Source organism: Ranitomeya variabilis, chromosome 4 (genome assembly GCF_051348905.1).
Source record: "Ranitomeya variabilis isolate aRanVar5 chromosome 4, aRanVar5.hap1, whole genome shotgun sequence".
Lineage (NCBI taxonomy): Eukaryota > Metazoa > Chordata > Amphibia > Anura > Dendrobatidae > Ranitomeya > Ranitomeya variabilis.
The window spans coordinates 745632595-745654836 of NC_135235.1; the positions used below are offsets into that span (position 1 = coordinate 745632595).

The following is a 22242-nucleotide window of genomic DNA, read 5'->3' on the forward strand; positions in this document are numbered from 1 at the left end:
GGTTTTCTGACCAGGTTGTGGAGTGATTTTGCTATGACCGCAGACAGGACAGGTACTGCTGCATCAATTGAAAGTGACAGGAGACAACATTTGTCCAGTATGGTTACTAACTATTTTTCATCCCTTATCGATGTTCTCCCTCAACCGTCATTCCCATTTGATTACTGGGCCTCCAAATTAGACACCTGGCCAGAATTGGCAGAATATGCATTGCAGGAGCTTGCTTGCCCGGCAGCAAGTGTCCTATCAGAAAGAGTATTCAGTGCTGCAGGTTCAATATTAACCGAAAAAAGGACTCGTCTGGCTACCCAAAATGTTGACGATCTAACATTCATTAAAATGAACCACAACTGGATTTCGAAATCTTTTGCCCCACCTTGCCCGGCCGACACCTAGCTTTCCTATGAAAAGCTCTTGCCTGTGAATTACTTTTCTAATGTCTAATTTGCTGCAGCTGATTGTACAGCATACGACATGTTTACACCTCCCTAAATGGCAAAACTCCCCACACGGGGCCGTGGTATCGCGACTTGGCGCAAGCACCCGTGAGACTGCTGTTTGTCTGAAGAGGTGGGTGTGCTCGCTTTTGGTTGACGGCATTGCTACTGGGTCCCTCATAGTACAATGTAGTGTCTCTGGCGGTGGTGGTGCGCACCCAACGTCAGACACACCGTTGTAACATGAGGGGCCCTGGGGCGGTCCCGCCGGCCTCAAGAGAGTTCCCCCCTACCCCAGCTCAAAATGTGCTCTACCACGTGCAAAATTATGTCGCACAGCTCCACCAATCTTTAGTCTATTCGCTGACATCATTCAATGTCTGGCACTGACAATACAAATTTGTAGACATCTATGATGCAACTTAAAGTAGTCTGTGTCTGTGTCCTATATTGGCACCATTAAATAGTTACTGCCAAATTACAATGTCAGAAACTCAGTAGATGAGCCCACCCCTGTACCTAAGTATGCCACCTTTTTTTTTTGTTTTGGTTGTTTTGCGAGACATTAACATCTATTTATATTTTGGGAGTACTGGGACAGACACTCCTTGCACTACTCCTCCACTCACCACCAAGCTGCCTGTGTATCCATGTAACCGCTGTAAAACTGCCATGAGCCTATTGTTTGTTATTTTAGGCCTTTGATAGCCTGTCTGCGGTCCCTACTTTAAATACTCCTCCACTGACCACCAAGCTGCCTGCCCGTGTATCCATGTAACCGCTGTGAAACTGCCATGAGCCTATTGTTTGTTATGTTAGGCCTTTGATAGCCTGTCTGCGGTCCCTACTTTAAATACTCCTCCACTGACCAGACCACTGCTGCCCGTGTACCCCTGGAACCAATTATAAAGTGCCTACAGCCAGCCCATTTTCTTATGTTAGGCCTTTGAAGCCTGTCTGCGGTCCCTACTTTAAATACTCCTCCACTGACCAGACCACTGCTGCCCGTGTACCCCTGGAACCAATTATAAAGTGCCTACAGCCAGCCCATTTTCTTATGTTAGGCCTTTGAAGCCTTTCTGCGGTCCCTACTTTAAATACTCCTCCACTCACCACCACCAAGCTGCCTGCCCGTGTATCCATGTAACCGCTGTGAAACTGCCATGAGCCTATTGTTTGTTATTTTAGGCCTTTGATAGCCTGTCTGCGGTCCCTACTTTAAATACTCCTCCACTCACCACCAAGCTGCCTGTGTATCCATGTAACCGCTGTAAAACTGCCATGAGCCTATTGTTTGTTATTTTAGGCCTTTGATAGCCTGTCTGCGGTCCCTACTTTAAATACTCCTCCACTGACCAGACCACTGCTGCCCGTGTACCCCTGGAACCAATTATAAAGTGCCTACAGCCAGCCCATTTTCTTATGTTAGGCCTTTGAAGCCTGTCTGCGGTCCCTACTTTAAATACTCCTCCACTCACCACCACCAAGCTGCCTGCCCGTGTATCCATGTAACCGCTGTGAAACTGCCATGAGCCTATTGTTTGTTATTTTAGGCCTTTGATAGCCTGTGTGCGGTCCCTACTTTAAATACTCCTCCACTCACCACCAAGCTGCCTGCCCGTGTATCCATGTAACCGCTGTGAAACTGCCATGAGCCTATTGTTTGTTATTTTAGGCCTTTGATAGCCTGTGTGCGGTCCCTACTTTAAATACTCCTCCACTCACCACCAAGCTGCCTGCCCGTGTATCCATGTAACCGCTGTGAAACTGCCATGAGCCTATTGTTTGTTATGTTAGGCCTTTGATAGCCTGTCTGCGGTCCCTACTTTAAATACTCCTCCACTGACCAGACCACTGCTGCCCGTGTACCCCTGGAACCAATTATAAAGTGCCTACAGCCAGCCCATTTTCTTATGTTAGGCCTTTGAAGCCTGTCTGCGGTCCCTACTTTAAATACTCCTCCACTGACCAGACCACTGCTGCCCGTGTACCCCTGGAACCAATTATAAAGTGCCTACAGCCAGCCCATTTTCTTATGTTAGGCCTTTGAAGCCTGTCTGCGGTCCCTACTTTAAATACTCCTCCACTCACCACCACCAAGCTGCCTGCCCGTGTATCCATGTAACCGCTGTGAAACTGCCATGAGCCTATTGTTTGTTATTTTAGGCCTTTGATAGCCTGTCTGCGGTCCCTACTTTAAATACTCCTCCACTCACCACCAAGCTGCCTGCCCGTGTATCCATGTAACCGCTGTGAAACTGCCATCATGAGCCTATTGTTTGTTATGTTAGGCCTTTGATAGCCTGTCTGCGGTCCCTACTTTAAATACTCCTCCACTGACCAGACCACTGCTGCCCGTGTACCCCTGGAACCAATTATAAAGTGCCTACAGCCAGCCCATTTTCTTATGTTAGGCCTTTGAAGCCTGTCTGCGGTCCCTACTTTAAATACTCCTCCACTCACCACCACCAAGCTGCCTGCCCGTCTATCCATGTAACCGCTGTAAAACTGCAATGAGCCTATTGTTTGTTATTTTAGGCCTTTGATAGCCTGTCTGCGGCCCCTACTTGCAATACTCCTCCACTGACCACAATGCTGCCTGGAGTGCCTGCCTGTGTATCCATGTAACCGATGTAAAACTGCCATGACTGCCTACTGTTTGTTATTTTAGGCCTTTGATAGCCTGTCTGCAGCCCCTACTTGCAATACTCCTCCACTGACCACACCAATGCTGCCCGTGTACCCCTGGAACCTATTTAAAAGTTCATAGAGCCTAGTTATATATTTTATTTACTATTAATAAGGCCATGATGGACTACGCTGTACCACGCTACAAGCTAACCAGTCGACACTTCTTTTGCGAGAAAAGCCATCCCAACCCTCCACCAGCATGTAGAAGACCGCATTGTCCATGCACTCTGGCAATCTGTGAGTACAAAGGTGCACCTGACAACAGACGCATGGACCTGTAGGCATGGCCACGGAAGATTACGTGTCCATTACGGCGCAATGGGTTAATGTGGTGGATGCATGGTCCACAGGGGACAGCCTACTAAGTCTGTCTGCAGTCCCTAATTCAAATTGTGCTCCACTGTCTAAATCGGAACTTCCACCTTCTGGCTTTCGGCCTATAGTATCAGAAATTAAACTGCATTTGGCCTTCAACTTTGGTTAGGGCCTACTAACGGCTTCTGCCCCTCCCTGGTGTTGCCCTCAACTAAATAAAGCTGAGCTTCAACCTTCTGCTCCAAATTACCATTTTGAAAAATGCAATAGGCTTTTCAGGCCTACTAAAGGAGTCTGTCTGTGTGCCCCTCCCTGGTGTTGTCCTCAACTAAATAAAGCTGAGCTTCAACCTTCCGGCTCTCATTATGTGGTTTTAAAAAAAAAAAAGGTGGTTAGGGCCTACTAACGGCTTCTGCCCCTCCCTGGTGTTGTCCTCAACTAAATAAAGCTGAGCTTCAACCTTCCGGCTCTCATTATGTGGTTTTAAAAAAAAAAAAGGTGGTTAGGGCCTACTAACGGCTTCTGCCCCTCCCTGGTGTTGTCCTCAACTAAATAAAGCTGAGCTTCAACCTTCCGGCTCTCATTATGTGGTTTTAAAAAAAAAAAAGGTGGTTAGGGCCTACTAACGGCTTCTGCCCCTCCCTGGTGTTGTCCTCAACTAAATAAAGCTGAGCTTCAACCTTCCGGCTCTCATTATGTGGTTTTAAAAAAAAAAAAGGTGGTTAGGGCCTACTAACGGCTTCTGCCCCTCCCTGGTGTTGTCCTCAACTAAATAAAGCTGAGCTTCAACCTTCCGGCTCTCATTATGTGGTTTTAAAAAAAAAAATGGTGGTTAGGGCCTACTAACGGCTTCTGCCCCTCCCTGGTGTTGTCCTCAACTAAATAAAGCTGAGCTTCAACCTTCCGGCTCTCATTATGTGGTTTTAAAAAAAAAAAAGGTGGTTAGGGCCTACTAACGGCTTCTGCCCCTCCCTGGTGTTGTCCTCAACTAAATAAAGCTGAGCTTCAACCTTCCGGCTCTCATTATGTGGTTTTAAAAAAAAAAATGGTGGTTAGGGCCTACTAACGGCTTCTGCCCCTCCCTGGTGTTGTCCTCAACTAAATAAAGCTGAGCTTCAACCTTCCGGCTCTCATTATGTGGTTTTAAAAAAAAAAAATGGTGGTTAGGGCCTACTAACGGCTTCTGCCCCTCCCTGGTGTTGTCCTCAACTAAATAAAGCTGAGCTTCAACCTTCCGGCTCTCATTATGTGGTTTTAAAAAAAAAAAAGGTGGTTAGGGCCTACTAACGGCTTCTGCCCCTCCCTGGTGTTGTCCTCAACTAAATAAAGCTGAGCTTCAACCTTCCGGCTCTCATTATGTGGTTTTAAAAAAAAAAAAGGTGGTTAGGGCCTACTAACGGCTTCTGCCCCTCCCTGGTGTTGTCCTCAACTAAATAAAGCTGAGCTTCAACCTTCCGGCTCTCATTATGTGGTTTTAAAAAAAAAAATGGTGGTTAGGGCCTACTAACGGCTTCTGCCCCTCCCTGGTGTTGTCCTCAACTAAATAAAGCTGAGCTTCAACCTTCCGGCTCTCATTATGTGGTTTTAAAAAAAAAAAAGGTGGTTAGGGCCTACTAACGGCTTCTGCCCCTCCCTGGTGTTGTCCTCAACTAAATAAAGCTGAGCTTCAACCTTCCGGCTCTCATTATGTGGTTTTAAAAAAAAAAAGGTGGTTAGGGCCTACTAACGGCTTCTGCCCCTCCCTGGTGTTGTCCTCAACTAAATAAAGCTGAGCTTCAACCTTCCGGCTCTCATTATGTGGTTTTAAAAAAAAAAAATGGTGGTTAGGGCCTACTAACGGCTTCTGCCCCTCCCTGGTGTTGTCCTCAACTAAATAAAGCTGAGCTTCAACCTTCCGGCTCTCATTAAGTGGTTTTAAAAAAAAAATGGTGGTTAGGGCCTACTAACGGCTTCTGCCCCTCCCTGGTGTTGCCCTCAACTAAATAAAGCTGAGCTTCAACCTTCTGCTCCAAATTACCATTTTAAAAAATGCAATAGGCTTTTCCGGCCTACTAAAGGTGTCTGCCCCTCCCTGGTGTTGTCCTCAACTGAACAAAGCTGAGCTTCCACATTCTGGCTTTCGCCCTATACTATCAGATATTAAACTGCATTTGGCCTACTAGTGTGGTTAGGCCCTTGAAACAGTGTCTGCTGCTCTTGGGTTTGCTACTCCACTGAACAAAGCAATGCCGCCTGTTTAGTCCTGTTACCAATTTTGAACTGCATGTAGCCTACTTTATTCTTTGGCCCTATATCTGTTTCCTCCTCATCCTGCCCATTGCCCAGCCACTGCTAAATGAGTCTGCTGGTACATTGACCGAGACCACTACATTCCCCTTGTACTCTACACAGCCAGAATCTGTCCCTGCTGAAAGTAAGGTTCCCCTTCCCGCATGTTATACCACCTTACACAGGGACAAAGAGGAAGGTGCAGATGAAAGTGCAGGTTCCTTCATCAGGTGGGGGGGCATACTCGTTGGCGACGTCACTGGCACAGGGCCCCTCAGAGTACGCAAAAGTGTCGCTGCTGGTGGGAGGCGCCCCCGCCATGCAAACACACCGCCGTACTTTGAGGGGCCCTGTGCCAGTGGCAATGCGAACGAGTGGGCCCCCCCCCTGCTTGCTCAGGATCACAGCACTTGCAACTTTTAAATAATTACCTTTCCCTGCAACACCGCCGTGACGTAGTCCGCATTTCCTGGGCCCACGAAAAACTTGAGCCGGCCCTACTCCCCCCACAACTTTTGCCAAATGACCCCCAATTCCCTATGCCCAACTATTATTATAAAGTTAATTAAGATTGACAAGCTTCAGAAACAAGAATGGATGTTTTTGGCATTAAAATGGGCACTGTAGGTGTTTTCCTGGCCTCCACTCACTGCCGACTATGCTTCCCCATTGACTTGCATTGGGTTTCGTGTTTCGGTCGATCCCCGACTTTTAGCGATAATCGGCCGACTGCACTCGACTCGACTCTGGACAAAATCGGGTTTCCCAAAACCCTACTCGATCTTAAAAAAATGAAAGTCGCTCAACCCTAGTGGTCGCTATGACTTAGCTGTTCAGAGTATAGGGAAAGATCAGAGAGGCCCGGCGCCTGCGCACTGCAGTACATTGCTCTGCCCTCAACAGGGCAGACAAAGTACGCCGGAGCCGCAGCGTGAAGACAAGAAGAGGACGTCATCGTAAGAAGATGGGAGGCCCCAGACCGCGACGCCCATCGGATCGGACCGCCCGCCCAGGTGAGTATAATCTAACCCCTTTTTCTCATCTTTCAGGTTACATCGGGGCTTATCTACAGCATTACACAATGCTGTAGATAAGCCCCTGATGCCGGAGGGCTTAGCTCATCGTCGAATATGGGGGTGACAGGTTCCCTTTAAGATGTATTTATTCTGGCACTTCAGTAGTTGCTTTTTGTGTTTCTTTATTGTTGCATATAAATGTTGAATGCAATAAGTTGTAATTTGAAAAGAAAAAAGGAAGAAACTCACACAAACATAAAATCAGATGATTCAAGGCTTTAAAAAAAATTTTTTAAAATTTGATAGGTCCCAAGTTGAATCCCTGTACAAATATAAACAAGAACACAAGTAACACACATGCATGTTTTCACAATTTTAAAACATACGTTTTTTTCACAATTTCGCTTCAAAATTTTGAATTTGATATAAAGAAACAAAGTCTTGTGACATATCAAACGAAAGCCAGTACCGTTCTGAGAAAAATGATGCCTCTCCCACCTCTGTATCTTAATTCTAGCCCGAGATATGATAAAAATTGTAAAGCCATACCAGGCCAAAATCCGCGCTTTTTCAAAACTTTAGAAATCTGTAAAACCTTGATGAAGAAAAAGATTTAAAACTTTTAATTTGTAATTAACTAAAGTTGTACTTCATAAAAACAAAAAATAAAAAAAATCTAAAGACGTCAGGTAAAAAAAATATTCATATTTGGATCACTTGATATGGAATGACCCGATTGCAGCATTCAGGCTGAACTTTCTCCAGTCCTCAGAGCGGAGACTCCAGTCCTGTCCTTGTTTTTGGTGTTTTGCTTTTACACTGTTTACAAGACCTAGTCGGGAAAAAAAAAAAAATATCTGAACAGCAGGATGGATTTCCTATTGGAACGCTAAAGAATATTGTAAAGTTTCATTTACGTATGTGAATGTTGGAGCAGCTTTTGAAATATGCATAGAAAAATTCCCTGTGGCATAAAGCTAATTAATGAACGCCATAAAAATACTCTACTCAGTAGTTTCTTCTTCCGGTATCTTACAGGATCAGATCCACAGATTACAGTTTTATACCGGAATCCAAAGATGGATATGGACAAGCACAAGATGGCGGAGAGGATATTACACCTCACCCTAGAGATCCTCTTCCGGCTTACTGGAGAGGTGAGAGATTCTGATGACGTCACATTACATCATTCTTATCTATGGGAATAACAGATGGACAGAACTGGAGAGGTGAGGACTCTGGAAATGTCTGTAGTGAGATTTATTAATGTCTCTCCATAACCAGGATTACATACTAGTGAAAACGACCTCTAGTGAGCGCTGTCAGGACCCTGTGTCTGAGGGATGGGGAAGACCCCCGAGCCCAATCACGGGGCCTTCACCTTACCCCCAGATAAATGAGGACAGCAATGACCAGAAGATCCTAGAACTTCTCTACAAGATGATTGAGCTGCTGACTGGAGAGGTGACACTGCTGGGAATGCTGGGACATTATACAGTGACACTATGAAGGGATCGGGGGGTGACGGTATCATTGTATGTGTCAGGTTCCTATAAGGTGTCAGGATGTCGCCGTCTATTTCTCCATGGAGGAGTGGGAGTATTTAGAAGAACACAAAGATCTGTACAAGGACGTCATGATGGAGGTTCCCCAGCCCCTCACATCACCAGGTAATAGACAGGACTAAATACACACGGCCTATAATTATCTGTATATAAAGAATGAATTCAGTCCCTGTATGTGTTTCCTCCAGATCTATCCAGTAAGAGGACAACACCAGAGAGATGTCCCCGTCCTCTTCTTCCACAGGACTGTAAACAAGAAGATCCCAATGTTCCTCGGGATCATCAGGTAGATGGAGAGAAGGTGTCATGAGATCTCCCCTATGATGTGTAGATGGCTGTGAAGGTCTTGTGCTCAGTCTTGTTTTATCCTCCAGTATTGTATGTTTTATACTTGTGTATTGAGAACGGTATGGACTTTCTTCCGGGGTGAACTCCCTGGTTGTGACGTGCGTCCTAAATAGTGTCCCGTAGGACCCTGGCTATATGAGGTGCGGTTTAACTTATAATTTTTTAGGGACATCTCCATCTGTCTGTGACTTTTACAATGTTTGTTTCAGGGTGAAGATCTGACCCATATTAATACTACAGAGACATATGTGAGGGGTGATGAGCGGTGTAAAGAGGAGATTCCTACATATGACTACTCAGGTGAGTAGTGACCACTAAATGCAGACAAGTCACAGATGGAAAAAAAATAGTATTACATGTAATAATCTGTGTCCTGTCAGGAATTCTTATCTGTATATTAATTGTTTCTTAACGAGTACTGCCAGTTAGATGACTCTATGTAAGGCCGACATGGATACTGTTCTTGTGGCAAGTGCTCCCGGTCAAAAATATCTGGAATTAGTTTGTAAACTTGATTAATTGTATGAAAGGGAACCTGTCACCCCCAAAATTGAAGATGAGCTAAGCCCACCGGCATCAGGGGCTTATCTCCAGCATTCTGTAATGCATTCTGTAATGCTGTAGATAAGCCCCAGAGGTATCCTGAAAGGTAAGAAAAAGAGGTTATATTATACTCACCTGGGGGCGTTCCCGTTGTGGTCCGGACCAGGGCCTCTTATCTTCTTACGATGACGTCCTCTTCACGCTGTGGCTCCTGCGCAGGCGTACTTTATCTGTCCTGTTGAGGGCAGCGCAAAGTACTGCAGAGTGCAGGCGCCGGGAAAGGTCAAAGGGTCCCAGCGCTTGCGCACTGTAGTACTTTGCTCTTCCCTCAACAGGGCAGACAAAGTAAGCCTTCGCCGGAGCCGCAGCGTGAAGACAAGAAGAAGACGTCATCGTAAGAAGATGGGAGGCGCTGGACCGGACCGCGACGCCCATCAAACTGGACCGCGACGCCCATCGGATCGGACCGCCCCACCCCCCCAGGTGAGTAATCTAACCTCTTTTTCTCATCTTTCAGGATACATCGGGGGCTTATCTACAGCATTACAGAATGCATTACAGAATGCTGGAGATAAGCCCCTGATGCCGGTGGGCTTAGCTCATCTTCGATTTTGGAGGTGACGGGTTCCCTTGAAATGAATGCTCCTTTATTGTGCCAATACATTTTTTATAACTAAGAATCTTAGAAAAAATTTAAATGTTGTGTGAAATTTTGTTTCTGCAATGTATTATCTAAACAATTGATTATTTTATTCTGAAAGTAAGATATTAAAAAAAATGTTAATGGAAGAAAAAATGCCCCAAATACCCAATTTTCCAAATGAAAATATAGCTTAGTTTGAAAGAAAAAACAAATATGGCAGATTTGGTATCGCCATTTCCATGATAACCTGTATATATAAAACTATTTCAGTATTTATCTTGTACGGTGAACGGCCTGAAAAAAAAATGTGATGATTGATGATTGATGATTGATGATTGATGATTGATGATTGATGGATGATGATGATCTCGATCTCGTTATGCAAAAAAAAAAAAATTCCCATAGACCAATAATAGAACACATGGGTAGAGACTGTCAAACCAGGGCTGCAGGCAGGGACAAGCCGCTTGGCACCAACATGGCAGTCACAGAGGAATTCAGCGGACCCCCAGCTGCTACAATACTAACTCATGGGGGGGTTGGGAAGCAATGTGTACTTATTTAAATGCCTCTCAGCCACTGATGTTAAAGGCAGATGCTGCCTTTGTAAGGAAATTCCTACATCACCTCGACTGCTTGACAGAATTTTACATTATGTGATTGCAAATTGATTGATCAGTAAATTCAGTCTTGCATCTGGTTTAATGGCAGGGCTCCTTTGTTCATTGCCATGCTGCTCCGTTGCGCTGCCCTGCTTCTGTGCTAAAGTGCATTTAATCGTCAACACCGAAATCAGAAAATGGTGTGGTGTCCTCATATCATTATCTTGCTATATCAATAGATTGAGCTCTGTTTTGCCATCACAATTTTAGTTTGTTAATAACTGAATTTTGCTATTTCATATAGAAATGCTAATAAATATAACATTAACAATATAAAGATACAGTTACTTTCTTACAAATAAAATTGTTTTATTCTTGGCAGACGTTTTTAACAGGAAGTCAGAAAGACATATGGTATCCTCAGATTTGAAAGCAGAAGATCATGATATAACACCAGATACATATGAAGAGCATGTCATTGCTTCAGATATAGCCTCAGCCCTTCACAACAAAGATGTATTTCATAATCAACAGGTCCTATCTTCTGATATATTACAGAATGTTAAGGGGCGGAGAGCTCAATCAGGGGAGAGATCGTTATTGTGTTCAGAATGTTGGAAATGTTTTAATTATAAATCAGATCTTGTTATAAATCAGAGAATTCACACAGGGGAGAAGCCATACTCATGTTCAGAATGTGGGAAATGTTTTATTCGGAAATCGCATCTTGCTAGTCACCAGAGAACCCACACCGGGAAGAAGCCTTTTTCACGTTTAGAATGTGGGAAGCGTTTTAATTGGAGATCAAATCTTATTGAGCATGAAAAAACTCACACAGGGGAGAAGCAATACTCGGGTTCAGAATGTGGGAAATGTTTTTGCAGTAAATCAGGTTTGGTTATACATCGCACACGGCTCTGCTACATCCGCACTGTAAACCCCTCCTGACCTCACACATAAAGTTCCCCTCATCCAGCACCATGACAACCAGCACAGCAGAGTCCTGCATACACTGAGGCCCCTGATCATGTGACCCCTGACTCCTCCCCTCCTGTGACCTCATCACAGGTCTTGTGAGTACAGTACAGCCGTATATGTGGAGTGCGGCTCTGCGGGTGGAGGTCGGTGCTGGAGGCCCCATTATTCTCTATGTGGAGTGCGGCTCTGCGGGTGGAGGTCGGTGCTGGAGGCTCCATTATTCTCTATGTGGAGTGCGGCTCTGTGGGTGGAGGTCGGTGCTGGAGGCCCCATTATTCTCTATGTGGAGTGCGGCTCTGCGGGTGGAGGTCGGTGCTGGAGGCTCCATTATTCTCTATGTGGAGTGCGGCTCTGCGGGTGGAGGTCTGTGCTGGAGGCCCCATTATTCTCTAGGTGACTATAGTCCTGGACATACCCTTTAATACACAAATATGGTCCATGGACATTGTTCACTTGAAAAAAAAAAACGAGTTTAGTCCACAAGTCGCCGTTCCTAAATAATTGTGTAATATGTCTGTGTTCACACCGCGAGCGCAGCATTCAGGCCAAAGTTCCTCCAGTCCTCAGAGTGGAGATCATTAATGGCCGCCATAAAAATACACTAGTCACTAGTGTCTTCTTCTGGCGTCATACATCATCAGATCCACAGATCATGGCTTTAAACGGGAATCGCCGCTCCAGTCATTATTTATGATGTTACATCTTCTTCTCATTCAGGTCTCTACAACATCAGATCCTCTCAGTGAAGATCTATATAAGAGAATTTTTCTGAATTACCCATCAAGGATGGATACAGAGAGAGACAAGATGGTGGAGAGGATATTGCACCTCACCCTAGAGATCCTCTTCCGTCTTACTGGAGAGGTGAGAGATTCTGATGACGTCACATTACATGATTCTTATCTATGGGAATAACAGATGGACAGAACTGGAGAGGTGAGGACTCTGGAAGTGTCTGTAGTGAGATTTACAAATGTGTCTTTCCATAACCAGGAATACACAGTGGTGAAGAAGACCTCTAGTGAGCGCTGTCAGGACCCTGTGTCTGAGGGATGGGGAAGACCCCTGACCCCAATCACGGGTCCTCCACCTCACCCCCTGATACATGAGGACATCAATGACCGGAAGATCCTAGAACTCACCTACAAGATGATTGAGCTGCTGACTGGAGAGGTGACACTGCTGGGAATGCTGGGACATTATACAGTAATGCTATGAAGGGATCGGGGGATGACGATATCATTGTATGTGTCAGGTTCCTATAAGGTGTCAGGATGTCGCCGTCTATTTCTCCATGGAGGAGTGGGAATATTTAGAAGGACACAGAGATCTGTACAAGAACATCATAATGGAGGTTCCTCAGCCCCTCACATCACCAGGTAATAGACAGGACTAAATACACACGGCCTATAATTATCTGTATGTAAAGAATGAATTCAGTCCCTGTATGTGCTTCCTCCAGATTTATCCAGTAAGAGGACAATACCAGAGAGATGTCCCAGTCCTCTTCTTCCACAAGACTGTAACCAAGAAGATCCCAATGTTCCTCAGGATCATCAGGTAGATGGAGAGAAGGTGTCATGAGATCTCCCCTATGATGTGTAGATGGCTGTGAAGGTCTTGTGCTCAGTCTTGTTTTATCCACCAGTATTATGTGTTTTATACTTGTGTGATGAGAACGGTGGAGATGGCAGGATTAGAGCTGATCATAGATGTGACTTCTCCATCTGTCTGTGACTTTTACAATATTTGTTTCAGGGTGAAGATCTGACCTATATTAACACTACAGAGACATATGTGAGGGGCGATGAGCGGTGTACAGAGGAGATTCCTACAGATAACCATTCAGGTGAGTAGTGACTGCTAAATACAGAGAAGGCACAGATAAAGATTGCATTATATGTAATCTAATACCAAAAGCCACTAGCACTGAACAATGTAGCCTGATCTTAGCTGCCTAGTTTGGTGGACAAGTACCACCTGTTGTCAAAAAATTCTAAAATAGAGATAAGAAAATAAATCCAAACGGCGCTTAGGACCACAGGGTATAAAGGTGGGCAGTCACTTGGATAGAACTTCTCTGCTTGTAGTTGTTTTGGGAGAGAAGAGAGATACACTGCACCCAAAGTGCTGCCTTGTCAGTGAGAAAAAAGTCGCAAAAATCACATTTCTAGCTCCCTTTCTGTAAATCTTCTAAACATCATTGATTACCTCCTCATTCTGTGTTATCGCCATTGTCAAGTTACATTTTTTTTTTAATTATTATTATGATATTTTTTTTTCATTTTTTGTGATTAGGGCTAGGCCTACAGTTTTTCAAAGGTAAAATAAATACTAATTTAGTATGTTAATTATGTTTAGGTCTAGTAGTGTTAGGTTTAGGTCTGGTAGTGTTAGGTTTAGGTCTAGTAGTGTTAGGTTTAGGTGTAGCAGTGTTAAGGTACCGTTACACTAAACGACTTACCAACGATCACGACCGGCGATACGACCTGGCCGTGATCGTTGGTAAGTCGTTGTGTGGTCGCTGCGGAGCTGTCACACAGACAGCTCTCTCCAGCGACCAACGATCAGGGGAACGACTTCGGCATCGTTGAAACTGTCTTCAACGATGCCGAAGTCCCCCTGCAGCACCCGGGTAACCAGGGTAAACATCGGGTTACAAGTGCAGGGCCGCGCTTAGTAACCCGATATTTACCCTGGTTACCAATGCACGCGCCGCTGCCGAGAGCTTCCCTGCACTGACTGTGTCAGCGCCAGCAGTAACAGCGGTGACGTCACCGCTGTGCTCTGCTTTACGGCCGGCGCTGACACAGTCAGTGCAGGGAAGCTCTCGGCAGTGCGGCATTAGCAGCGCTCCTGCCGAAAGCAGTTTTAACCCTGTGGATGCCGGGGGACGTGACAGACATCAGAATGTGAGTATGTACTGTTTTTTTTTTTTTTATCTTTTACAATGGTAACCAGGGTAAATATCGGGTTACTAAGCGCGGCCCTGCGCTTAGTATCCCGATATTTACCCTGGTTACAAGTGAACGCATCGCTGGATCGGTGTCACACACACCGATCCAGCGATGACAGCGGGTCATCAGCGACGAAATAAAGTTCTGGACTTCTAGCTCCGACCAGCGATATCACAGCGGGATCCAGATCGCTGCTGCGTGTCAAACACAACGAGATCGCTATCCAGGACGCTGCAACGTCACGGATCGTTGTCGTTCTCGTTGTAAAGTTGCTGAGTGTGAAGGTACCTTAAGGTTTAGGTCTGGTAGTGTTAGATTAGGTTTAGGTCTGGCAGTATTAGGTTTAGGTCTGGTAGTGTTAGGTTTAGGTCTAGTAGTGTTAGGTTTAGGTGTAGTAGTGTTAGATTAGGTTTAGGTCTAGCAGTGTTAGGTTGGGTTTAGGTCTAGCAGGGTTGGGTTTAGGTCTAGCAGGGCTAGGCTAGGTTTAGGCTTTTTTGTTAGGCAGGCATATAGAAAATATTAATGGCCCGCAGAACATTCAGAGTGGAGCAGGCGTTCAACTTGCTTTGCTCCGGCAGTGAAACAGTATCTGCCTCTGAAGCAGAGCCGACTGACAACAAATCTTTCTCCACAGGATCCGACAGCCCGATGGTAGTGGATTGGGTCATGACTGCTGAAGATACAGAGGAAGGAACAAGTACCGCAGTCCCCCCAATGCTGTGGCATCACAACAGTTCCTTTTCCCCACAAATTCCCCCTTTTTTAGCAACCCCTGGTATAAAGGTTGATGTAGCCAATTTTACTCCCTTTGATTTTTTCCAAATTTTCATTACCCCTGAAGTCCTACAATTGATCGCCCACCAAACCAATTTATATGCCCGTCAATGCATTTCCCAAAAACCCACATCGTTTCATTCCAATTCCTGGATCCCCACAAATGTCCCTGAAATAAAACAATTTTTAGGCCTTACCCTGAACATGGGATTAGTAAAAAAGAACACACTCCGCTCCTACTGGGCACCAAAATCTGTCCACAGCACCCCTGTATTTGCAGCTGTCATGTCCCGAGCCCGCTATGAAACCCTTATGAGATTTCTTCACTTTAGTGACAATTCCCAAGCCCCCCCAAGAAGTGACGATCGCCTAAACAAATTGAGACCCCTTATTTCCCTCCTGAAAGATTTATTTATAAATTCATACACACCTGAGCAAAATGTGGCAGTCGACGAGTCTTTAATGAGTTACAAGGGCCGTCTGATATTCCGCCAATTCGTCCCCTCCAAGCGAGCAAAATACACCTTCAAGCTCTACAAAATGTGCGAGAGCACAACAGGCTACACATCCACATTTATAGTTTGCGAAGGTAGTGACCGCCAAATTAGCCCCCCAAATTGCCCCCCGACAATTGGCATCCCAGGTAAAATTGTCTGGGAGCTAATGACGCCCTTTCTCCATCAAGGGTACCACGTTTACACAGACTTCTACTATACGAGTATCCCCCTATACCAATCTCTTCACGCTGCAAATACTGGGGCCTGTGGGACTGTCAGGGAAAACAGAGTGGGGTTTCCAACACAGTTGGTGTCCAGACGTTTGAAGAAGGGGGCGTCATTCTCGCTTGCAAGTGACCAACTTCTTGCAGTGAAGTGGAATGACAAGAAGGACGTTTACATGCTGACCACTCTGCACGCGGACACCCATGTTACGGTCAGAGACAGGGGTGCCACTAGGGACAAGAAAAAACCAGTCTGCGTCACAGACTTTAATAAATATATGGGAGGCGTTGACCTTTCGGACCAGGTGCTTCAACCGTATCTGGTGAGGAGGAAGACCAGGGCCTGGTACAAAAAGGTAGCAATCTACCTCATTCAAATTGCTACCTACAATAGCTTTGTACTCTATAAAAGGTCACAAGGAGAACTGACATTTCTTCAGTACCAGGAGAAAATTATCGAGTGTCTCCTTTTTGGCTCAATGCAGGCACAGGAGGCAGTCTTCGAGTCAGAGGATGTCCGGAGACTATCGGAGCGACATTTTATTCACGTTGTCCCTGCCACTTCCACCCAAAAATATCCACAAAAAAGATGCCGGGTTTGTAGGAAGAACGGTAAAAGGAGTGATTCCCGATATTATTGCCCTATGTGCCCATCCCAACCAGGCCTTTGTGTCACCCCCTGTTTTGAAATCTACCACACAAATTATTGACATGAATAAGACAAATTGTGTGGTATCATTTTTTTTTTTTTTTTTCTTTAAATATTTTATATTTTCTGTTTTGGGGTCCCGAGTAGAGAGTAATTTTTATTAGAGAAGAAAAATATTATTTTTATATTAATCAGTAAAACACATTTTACCTCATTTCACAATACCAGGACTTAACTATTGTTCAGACAAATTCTCATCCACATGCCTACGTCTGTATCCTCCAGAATGTGGACCCCAAGAATGTTCTTGAAAAGTCAGGTCATCTGACCATTAATTCCAGGACTTGATTACTCGAATAAACATTTTTCACTGTTTTTTCGACTTTTGTTTCCATTTATATTCCTTATATATATTTATGTTGGAGATACGGGCATGATCATTTTATTGGAGGATCTCTAGTAGGCTACGTTCACATTAGCGGCGGGCGCCGCAGCGGCGCCGCATGCGTCATGCGCCCCTATATTTAACATGGGGGCGCATGGACATGCGTCGCACTTGCGTTTTGCGCCGCATGCTTCGCTGCGGCGCCCGCGTCGGGGCGCAGTGGACGCAGCAAGTTGCATTTTTGCTGCGTCCAAAATCAATAGAAAAAACGACGCATGCGGCGCAAAACGCAGCGTTGTGCATGCGTTTTGCTGCGTTTTTGTTTGCGTTGTGCGCTGCGGCGCACAACGCAATTGTGAACGTAGCCTTAATGAGGCTGTTCTGTACTTAAACACTATGGCCTTTACTGAATGGTTCTTGCCGAATTTCCTCTACTAGACAATACTTTCAGGATTCTGTAGTGGATTGGTTGTTTTGTGCGTATAGTGGTTCCTACCTTGGCGGGCGGGAGTTTGCTATGGGGTACCACTAGTGATGAGCAAGTATACTTTTTGCTCGGGTTTTCCCGAGCATACTTGGGTGTCTCCGAGGCGTATTTGTGAGTGCTCGGAGATTGTTTTTGTTGTCGCAGCTGCATGATTTTCGACAGCTAGACAGGCTGAATACATGTGGGAATTCCCTAACAAACAGGCAACCCCCACATGTACTCAGGCTGGATAGCAGCTGTAAATCATGCAGCTGCGTAAACAAAAACTAAATCTCTGAGCAGTTACAAATACTCGGAGAACACAAGAGCGTGCTCGGGAAAACCCGAGCAACGAGTATACTCGCTGATCACTAAGTACCACGTCTATTGGTACCTTCATTTCTCATATAGGGATAGATGGAGCTAAATGGATAGTGTATGACTAGTCTCTGAAAGATAAACTTGTCATTTGAGCCCTGCTGGTGTTCTTTCATCTTTGGAACAAACTCAGGTTGGCCACATAGCTGGCTGCATTTTCCTCCACCATTTGTCCTTCATTCCAGTAGAGTTTAATGTTCCTGCTAAAATATACGTGTAACGGACTGTGATTGGAGGAACCATTGTGCCTGATCCGAGAAGAGTCTGGAGTGGCTTGACTAGGTGCCTCACCAAGACCGACCTCGGATGCACAGCGGCTGACGATACCACGATCCTTTGAGAGACGAGGGAGTCAGGGCCAGGTGCTACACCAGTACTGACCTCAGATGGATGTCAGGTGACCCCCTAAGAGACAGGAGGCTGGAACGCTGGCACGGCTGGTATAGTGACTGGCCCAACAGGCAGGCAGGTACTGGCGAGCATGAGTGGTATCTTGGCAGGCGAACATGGCAGATTTGCAGGCAAGTGTGTACACTTGCTTTATTTATTCATTTAAGCCTACAACCATGCTCTGCTTTCAATGTGTATGTACTATGTATGCTGCTATTCATATTAAGATATATTACCCTAAAGTACTTTTACCTATACCTTAGCTTGCACTTTAGCTAGCACTTTATGCACTTAAAGCACTTTTTAACACTTTTTTTCTTATGATTGTCTAGATCAATTTAATATAACACTCAATATATGGTTTTCTGGCAATAGCGCTCCACTGTGGCTATAGTCTTTGTACTTGCTAGATTTTTTTTCTCTCTATGTACTATATTGAAATACAATGTGTCGTCACCTTGGAGATAGTATAGGCTGCTGCCCGTCCCTCCCCCTGCTCTGACGTGTCGAGCAGGAAGGAGATCAGGCATCATGTGACGCTGAGGTGACGTCATGCAGGTCTGCCAGCGGAAGCACTGCTATCAAGCCGCTACCACCAATGAATCAGACATGATATATAAACACAGCAAGATGGCACTTACATACACGCTTCCCCTGGACAAGGCTACATCCGAAACGCGCGTCGGGGTTCCTCTGCCGCTTCTAGGTAAAGTGCCTTATACATCTTATAACACTTGTACCTAACCTTTGGTCTTTTATATAGCCTGTAGCTACTAGCACTCATATGGATACTTCTAACCTTTAGTGTACATTTTATTTGCATTCCTTGACCTTAGGCAAGCACATATCTGTCTTGATTTGGAAGCTAGTTCTTGCTCCATACCTCTGATAATACAAATATATGCTTGCTATCATATTACATATAATAAAAAAATATATTTGGGGGGGAGGGGTGGCTAGGGCTTCACTACAAAACTGATTTACTACACTCTTTAACACTTGTCCCTCCCCCTTCTTTGATCTGTAACATAGCTTGCAGCTATTGGCATTTGTTTGGGCATCTTTAACCCTTAGTGCACACTCTACCTGCATCTTTTTGACCTTAGGCGAGTAGATATCTGTCTTGAATTGGAAGTTCTTTTGCGCCACACCTTGATAATACATATCTGCTTGTTATTAATATCTTTTTGGGCTTAGGGCAATATTACAAAACTGTGATTTATTGTGTAGTTAGCACTTAATATTGGCACTGGTCCCTTTTTGCGGCCTTCTTTTTGCATTTGCTGTCCCTATTGATTTTACATTTTATTACAATGTTATTTTCAATATGTCAATAAATTTTTGACTTTTTATGGCATATAGCTTCTTCCTTTCATATATTGAAATACAGTAGTGACACTGGTCCTTTATATTCCTATTTATGTTTTCTGTGGCTTATTATCCTACAACCATATTCAGTGGTCATATGTAATCTTGTAAAGTATTGACTAATCATGAAAACTTAGGGATCAATAGAGTGCACACTCTGAGTGCGGTGCTTTTGTATTTGTATCTACCCTAAACTTGACGGCTCTTTGGTCTTCACCATAGTGGTGTTTGGAGTGTGACTGTTTGAGGTTGTGGACAGGTGTCTTATACTGATAACAAGTTCAAACAGGTGCCATTACTACATGTAATGAGTGGAGGACAGAGGAGCCTCTTAAAGAAGAAGTATCAGGACTGTGAGAGCCAGAAATCTTGCATGTTTTTAGGTGACCAAATACTTATTTTCCACCATAATTTGCAAAATTAGTAAGACCAGGTGATTTTCTGGATTTGTTTTCTCATTTTGACTCTCATAGTTGTGGTCTACCTATGATGTCAATAACAGGCCTCTCTCATCTTTTTAAGTGGGAGAACTTGCACAATGGGTGGCTGACTATATACTTTTTTTTCCCCACTGTAGTTATTTATATGTCCTAGCAAAGAGTTTTTTTTTTTTTGCTAACTTTGTTTATTAAATGCAAATTAGTACATACAGCCAATGATATCCAACAAATACCATGAATTTAACACTTAACCAAAAAAAGAAAAAAACCTTCCTCCCATTCCCACCGTGTGCGAATTGAACTCTCGCATAACGTCAATGACTATGGTATTGGAATCCGATTATGAAGTGTCTCAACTAAAGTACCATGTGGTATGTTCGAATTGTTTCCTCAATCTATCTTTAGTGTTGTCTGGTAATGTGGGAATGAAGGACACCCATCTTTCAAAGAATTTCCCGGTCACGTTTTCTTTGTCAGTGTGTCGAGCCAATCCATTTTAAACAAAAATGTAAATTTGGATTGAATAAGTGTTAGTGCTGATGGCGCTGGCTTTAACCAATGATGGAGGATACTCTTCCTCGTAGCAGAGGCCCAAATAATTAGTGATGATCTAATCTGTCTCGGTATATTTTGATGACTATCTGCCAGGATGTTGAAAACCGCCCACTGTGGTGTTAATGGAAAAGTAATGCAATATGTATTTTCCTATCGCCACGACAGCACCCAATGAGAGAGGTGATTCGCCCACCATCAGGACAGGAACCTACAGGTTAAAAAGGGGGACGGTTCCCCTTGCCTCCTCAGTTGGGATCCTGTCCTGAAGTGGGAACCTGCAGGAAGACACCTGGGTCCAAGCAACCTCTGTGGTATCTGAGGGAACGGCAGAGCCTGGGACGCCAGAAGCAGCGTCGGGGGTGCTCTGCACGCAGACCCCTCCTCGTCTGGCAGATGGATGTCGCGATCCTAGAGTCCGGGGAAGGCCGTCCTGGGTCACGTGGGCGCAGCGCAGGTGGAGTGGGGCTCTCTGCATTCATCCAGAAAGCCGGATGGCATCGTCTTTGCGCAGCAGCAGTAAAGCGCCCATGACCTTGAAGTGGAGGTGTGAACCTCCAGGGAGACCGGGTAGGAGAGGAAGCATGGCCGGGCCTTCTTAGGCAGACGCCAGGGCAGTGTGCGGCAAGAATGTCCTCTCTGGGCGATATGTAGGCACCGTTTGCGGAGGTGTCAGAGCAGCGCAAAAGGAGCAGCGGTGGCTCCAGGGTGAGCGAGACCACTGGCAAGAATGGTGAACAGAGCTGGCAGCCATCTGGGTCCGCTACGTTGTGCACTGTATCCCCTCCTCCGGAACCTGTACTCCACTGAGACACAGCTTCGGGTGGTGTGTGTATGATCACCTAGTAAGCAGAATTTCCCCCTTCTGTGCGCTAGGTTCAGGTTAAGAATTTGGCAAAAACTAAGCACAACCATTGTGCTTTGTGCACAGTACCCCTGCCTGACAGCTATGCTAAAAGGCTTTGTCAGTCCTGCATATGCCAGACCCTGGAGGAGGAGGCTCCTGTTCATTCATTGGATCTAAAGGCTGTTATCAGGGAAGAAATTAGGAGCTTCCTTAAGGGAGAGGCCCATAAAAGAGCTAGCTTTAGAGCTCAGGATCTAGTCCGTCGATGGGGGGGCAGCAGTTTGAGTCCTCAGTGTCCCCTTCATCATCTTCGGACGAGGAGGGGAGGCCTTGCTTCCCCATAGAAAATATGGACTCATTGGTGAGATCGGTGCGAGTCACCATGGGGGTCAAGGACAGTAGAGAGCCCAAATCTGCTAAGGACCTCATGTTTGCAGGCTTGTGTCAGAGGACTAGTAAGTCCTTCACAGTAATAAACACAGTTAAAAGCCTCATTAAGAGAGAATGGGATAAGGGATTCATGCTATCCGCCGCAAAAGGAGATACCCATTTGAGGATGATGTACTGGCGGAATAGGTTAAGATTCCTAGGGTGGATGCAGCCATGGCCTCCGCATCAAACAGATCTGCACTACTGCTGGAAAATGGAGCTCTTCTGAAGGATCCATCTGACAAAAGCAAACATGCTCCTGAAGCGGGTGTGGGAGTCATCGGCTGGGGTTTTTAAGCCAGCAGTTGCAAGCACCCGCACAGCCAGATCCATGATGGTCTGGCTGAACCAGCTGGAGGATCAGTTACGTTCTAAGTTCCCTAAAGGCAAGTTGCTAGACTCCCTCTCACAAATTCGCAGCGGGGCGGATTACCTGGCAGATGCTTCAGTGGATTCTCTATGGTTGACCGCTAGTTCTGC

At 45.2% G+C, this 22242-nt stretch overlaps 1 protein-coding gene across 1 annotated transcript in view; it reads left to right on the forward strand.

The window, feature by feature from the left end:
• LOC143768074 (uncharacterized) overlaps positions 1-22242 on the forward strand; it is an 804664-nt gene that overhangs the window by 301279 nt on the left and 481143 nt on the right. Inside the window, exons 2-9 of the mRNA XM_077256756.1 lie at positions 7766-7884; positions 8012-8191; positions 8274-8397; positions 8481-8578; positions 8850-8940; positions 10811-10962; positions 12124-12270; positions 12400-12579. Coding sequence (XP_077112871.1) covers positions 7807-7884; positions 8012-8191; positions 8274-8397; positions 8481-8578; positions 8850-8940; positions 10811-10962; positions 12124-12270; positions 12400-12579 — 1050 coding nt within the window. The 5' untranslated portion in view covers positions 7766-7806. The remainder of the gene's footprint in view (positions 1-7765; positions 7885-8011; positions 8192-8273; positions 8398-8480; positions 8579-8849; positions 8941-10810; positions 10963-12123; positions 12271-12399; positions 12580-22242) is intronic.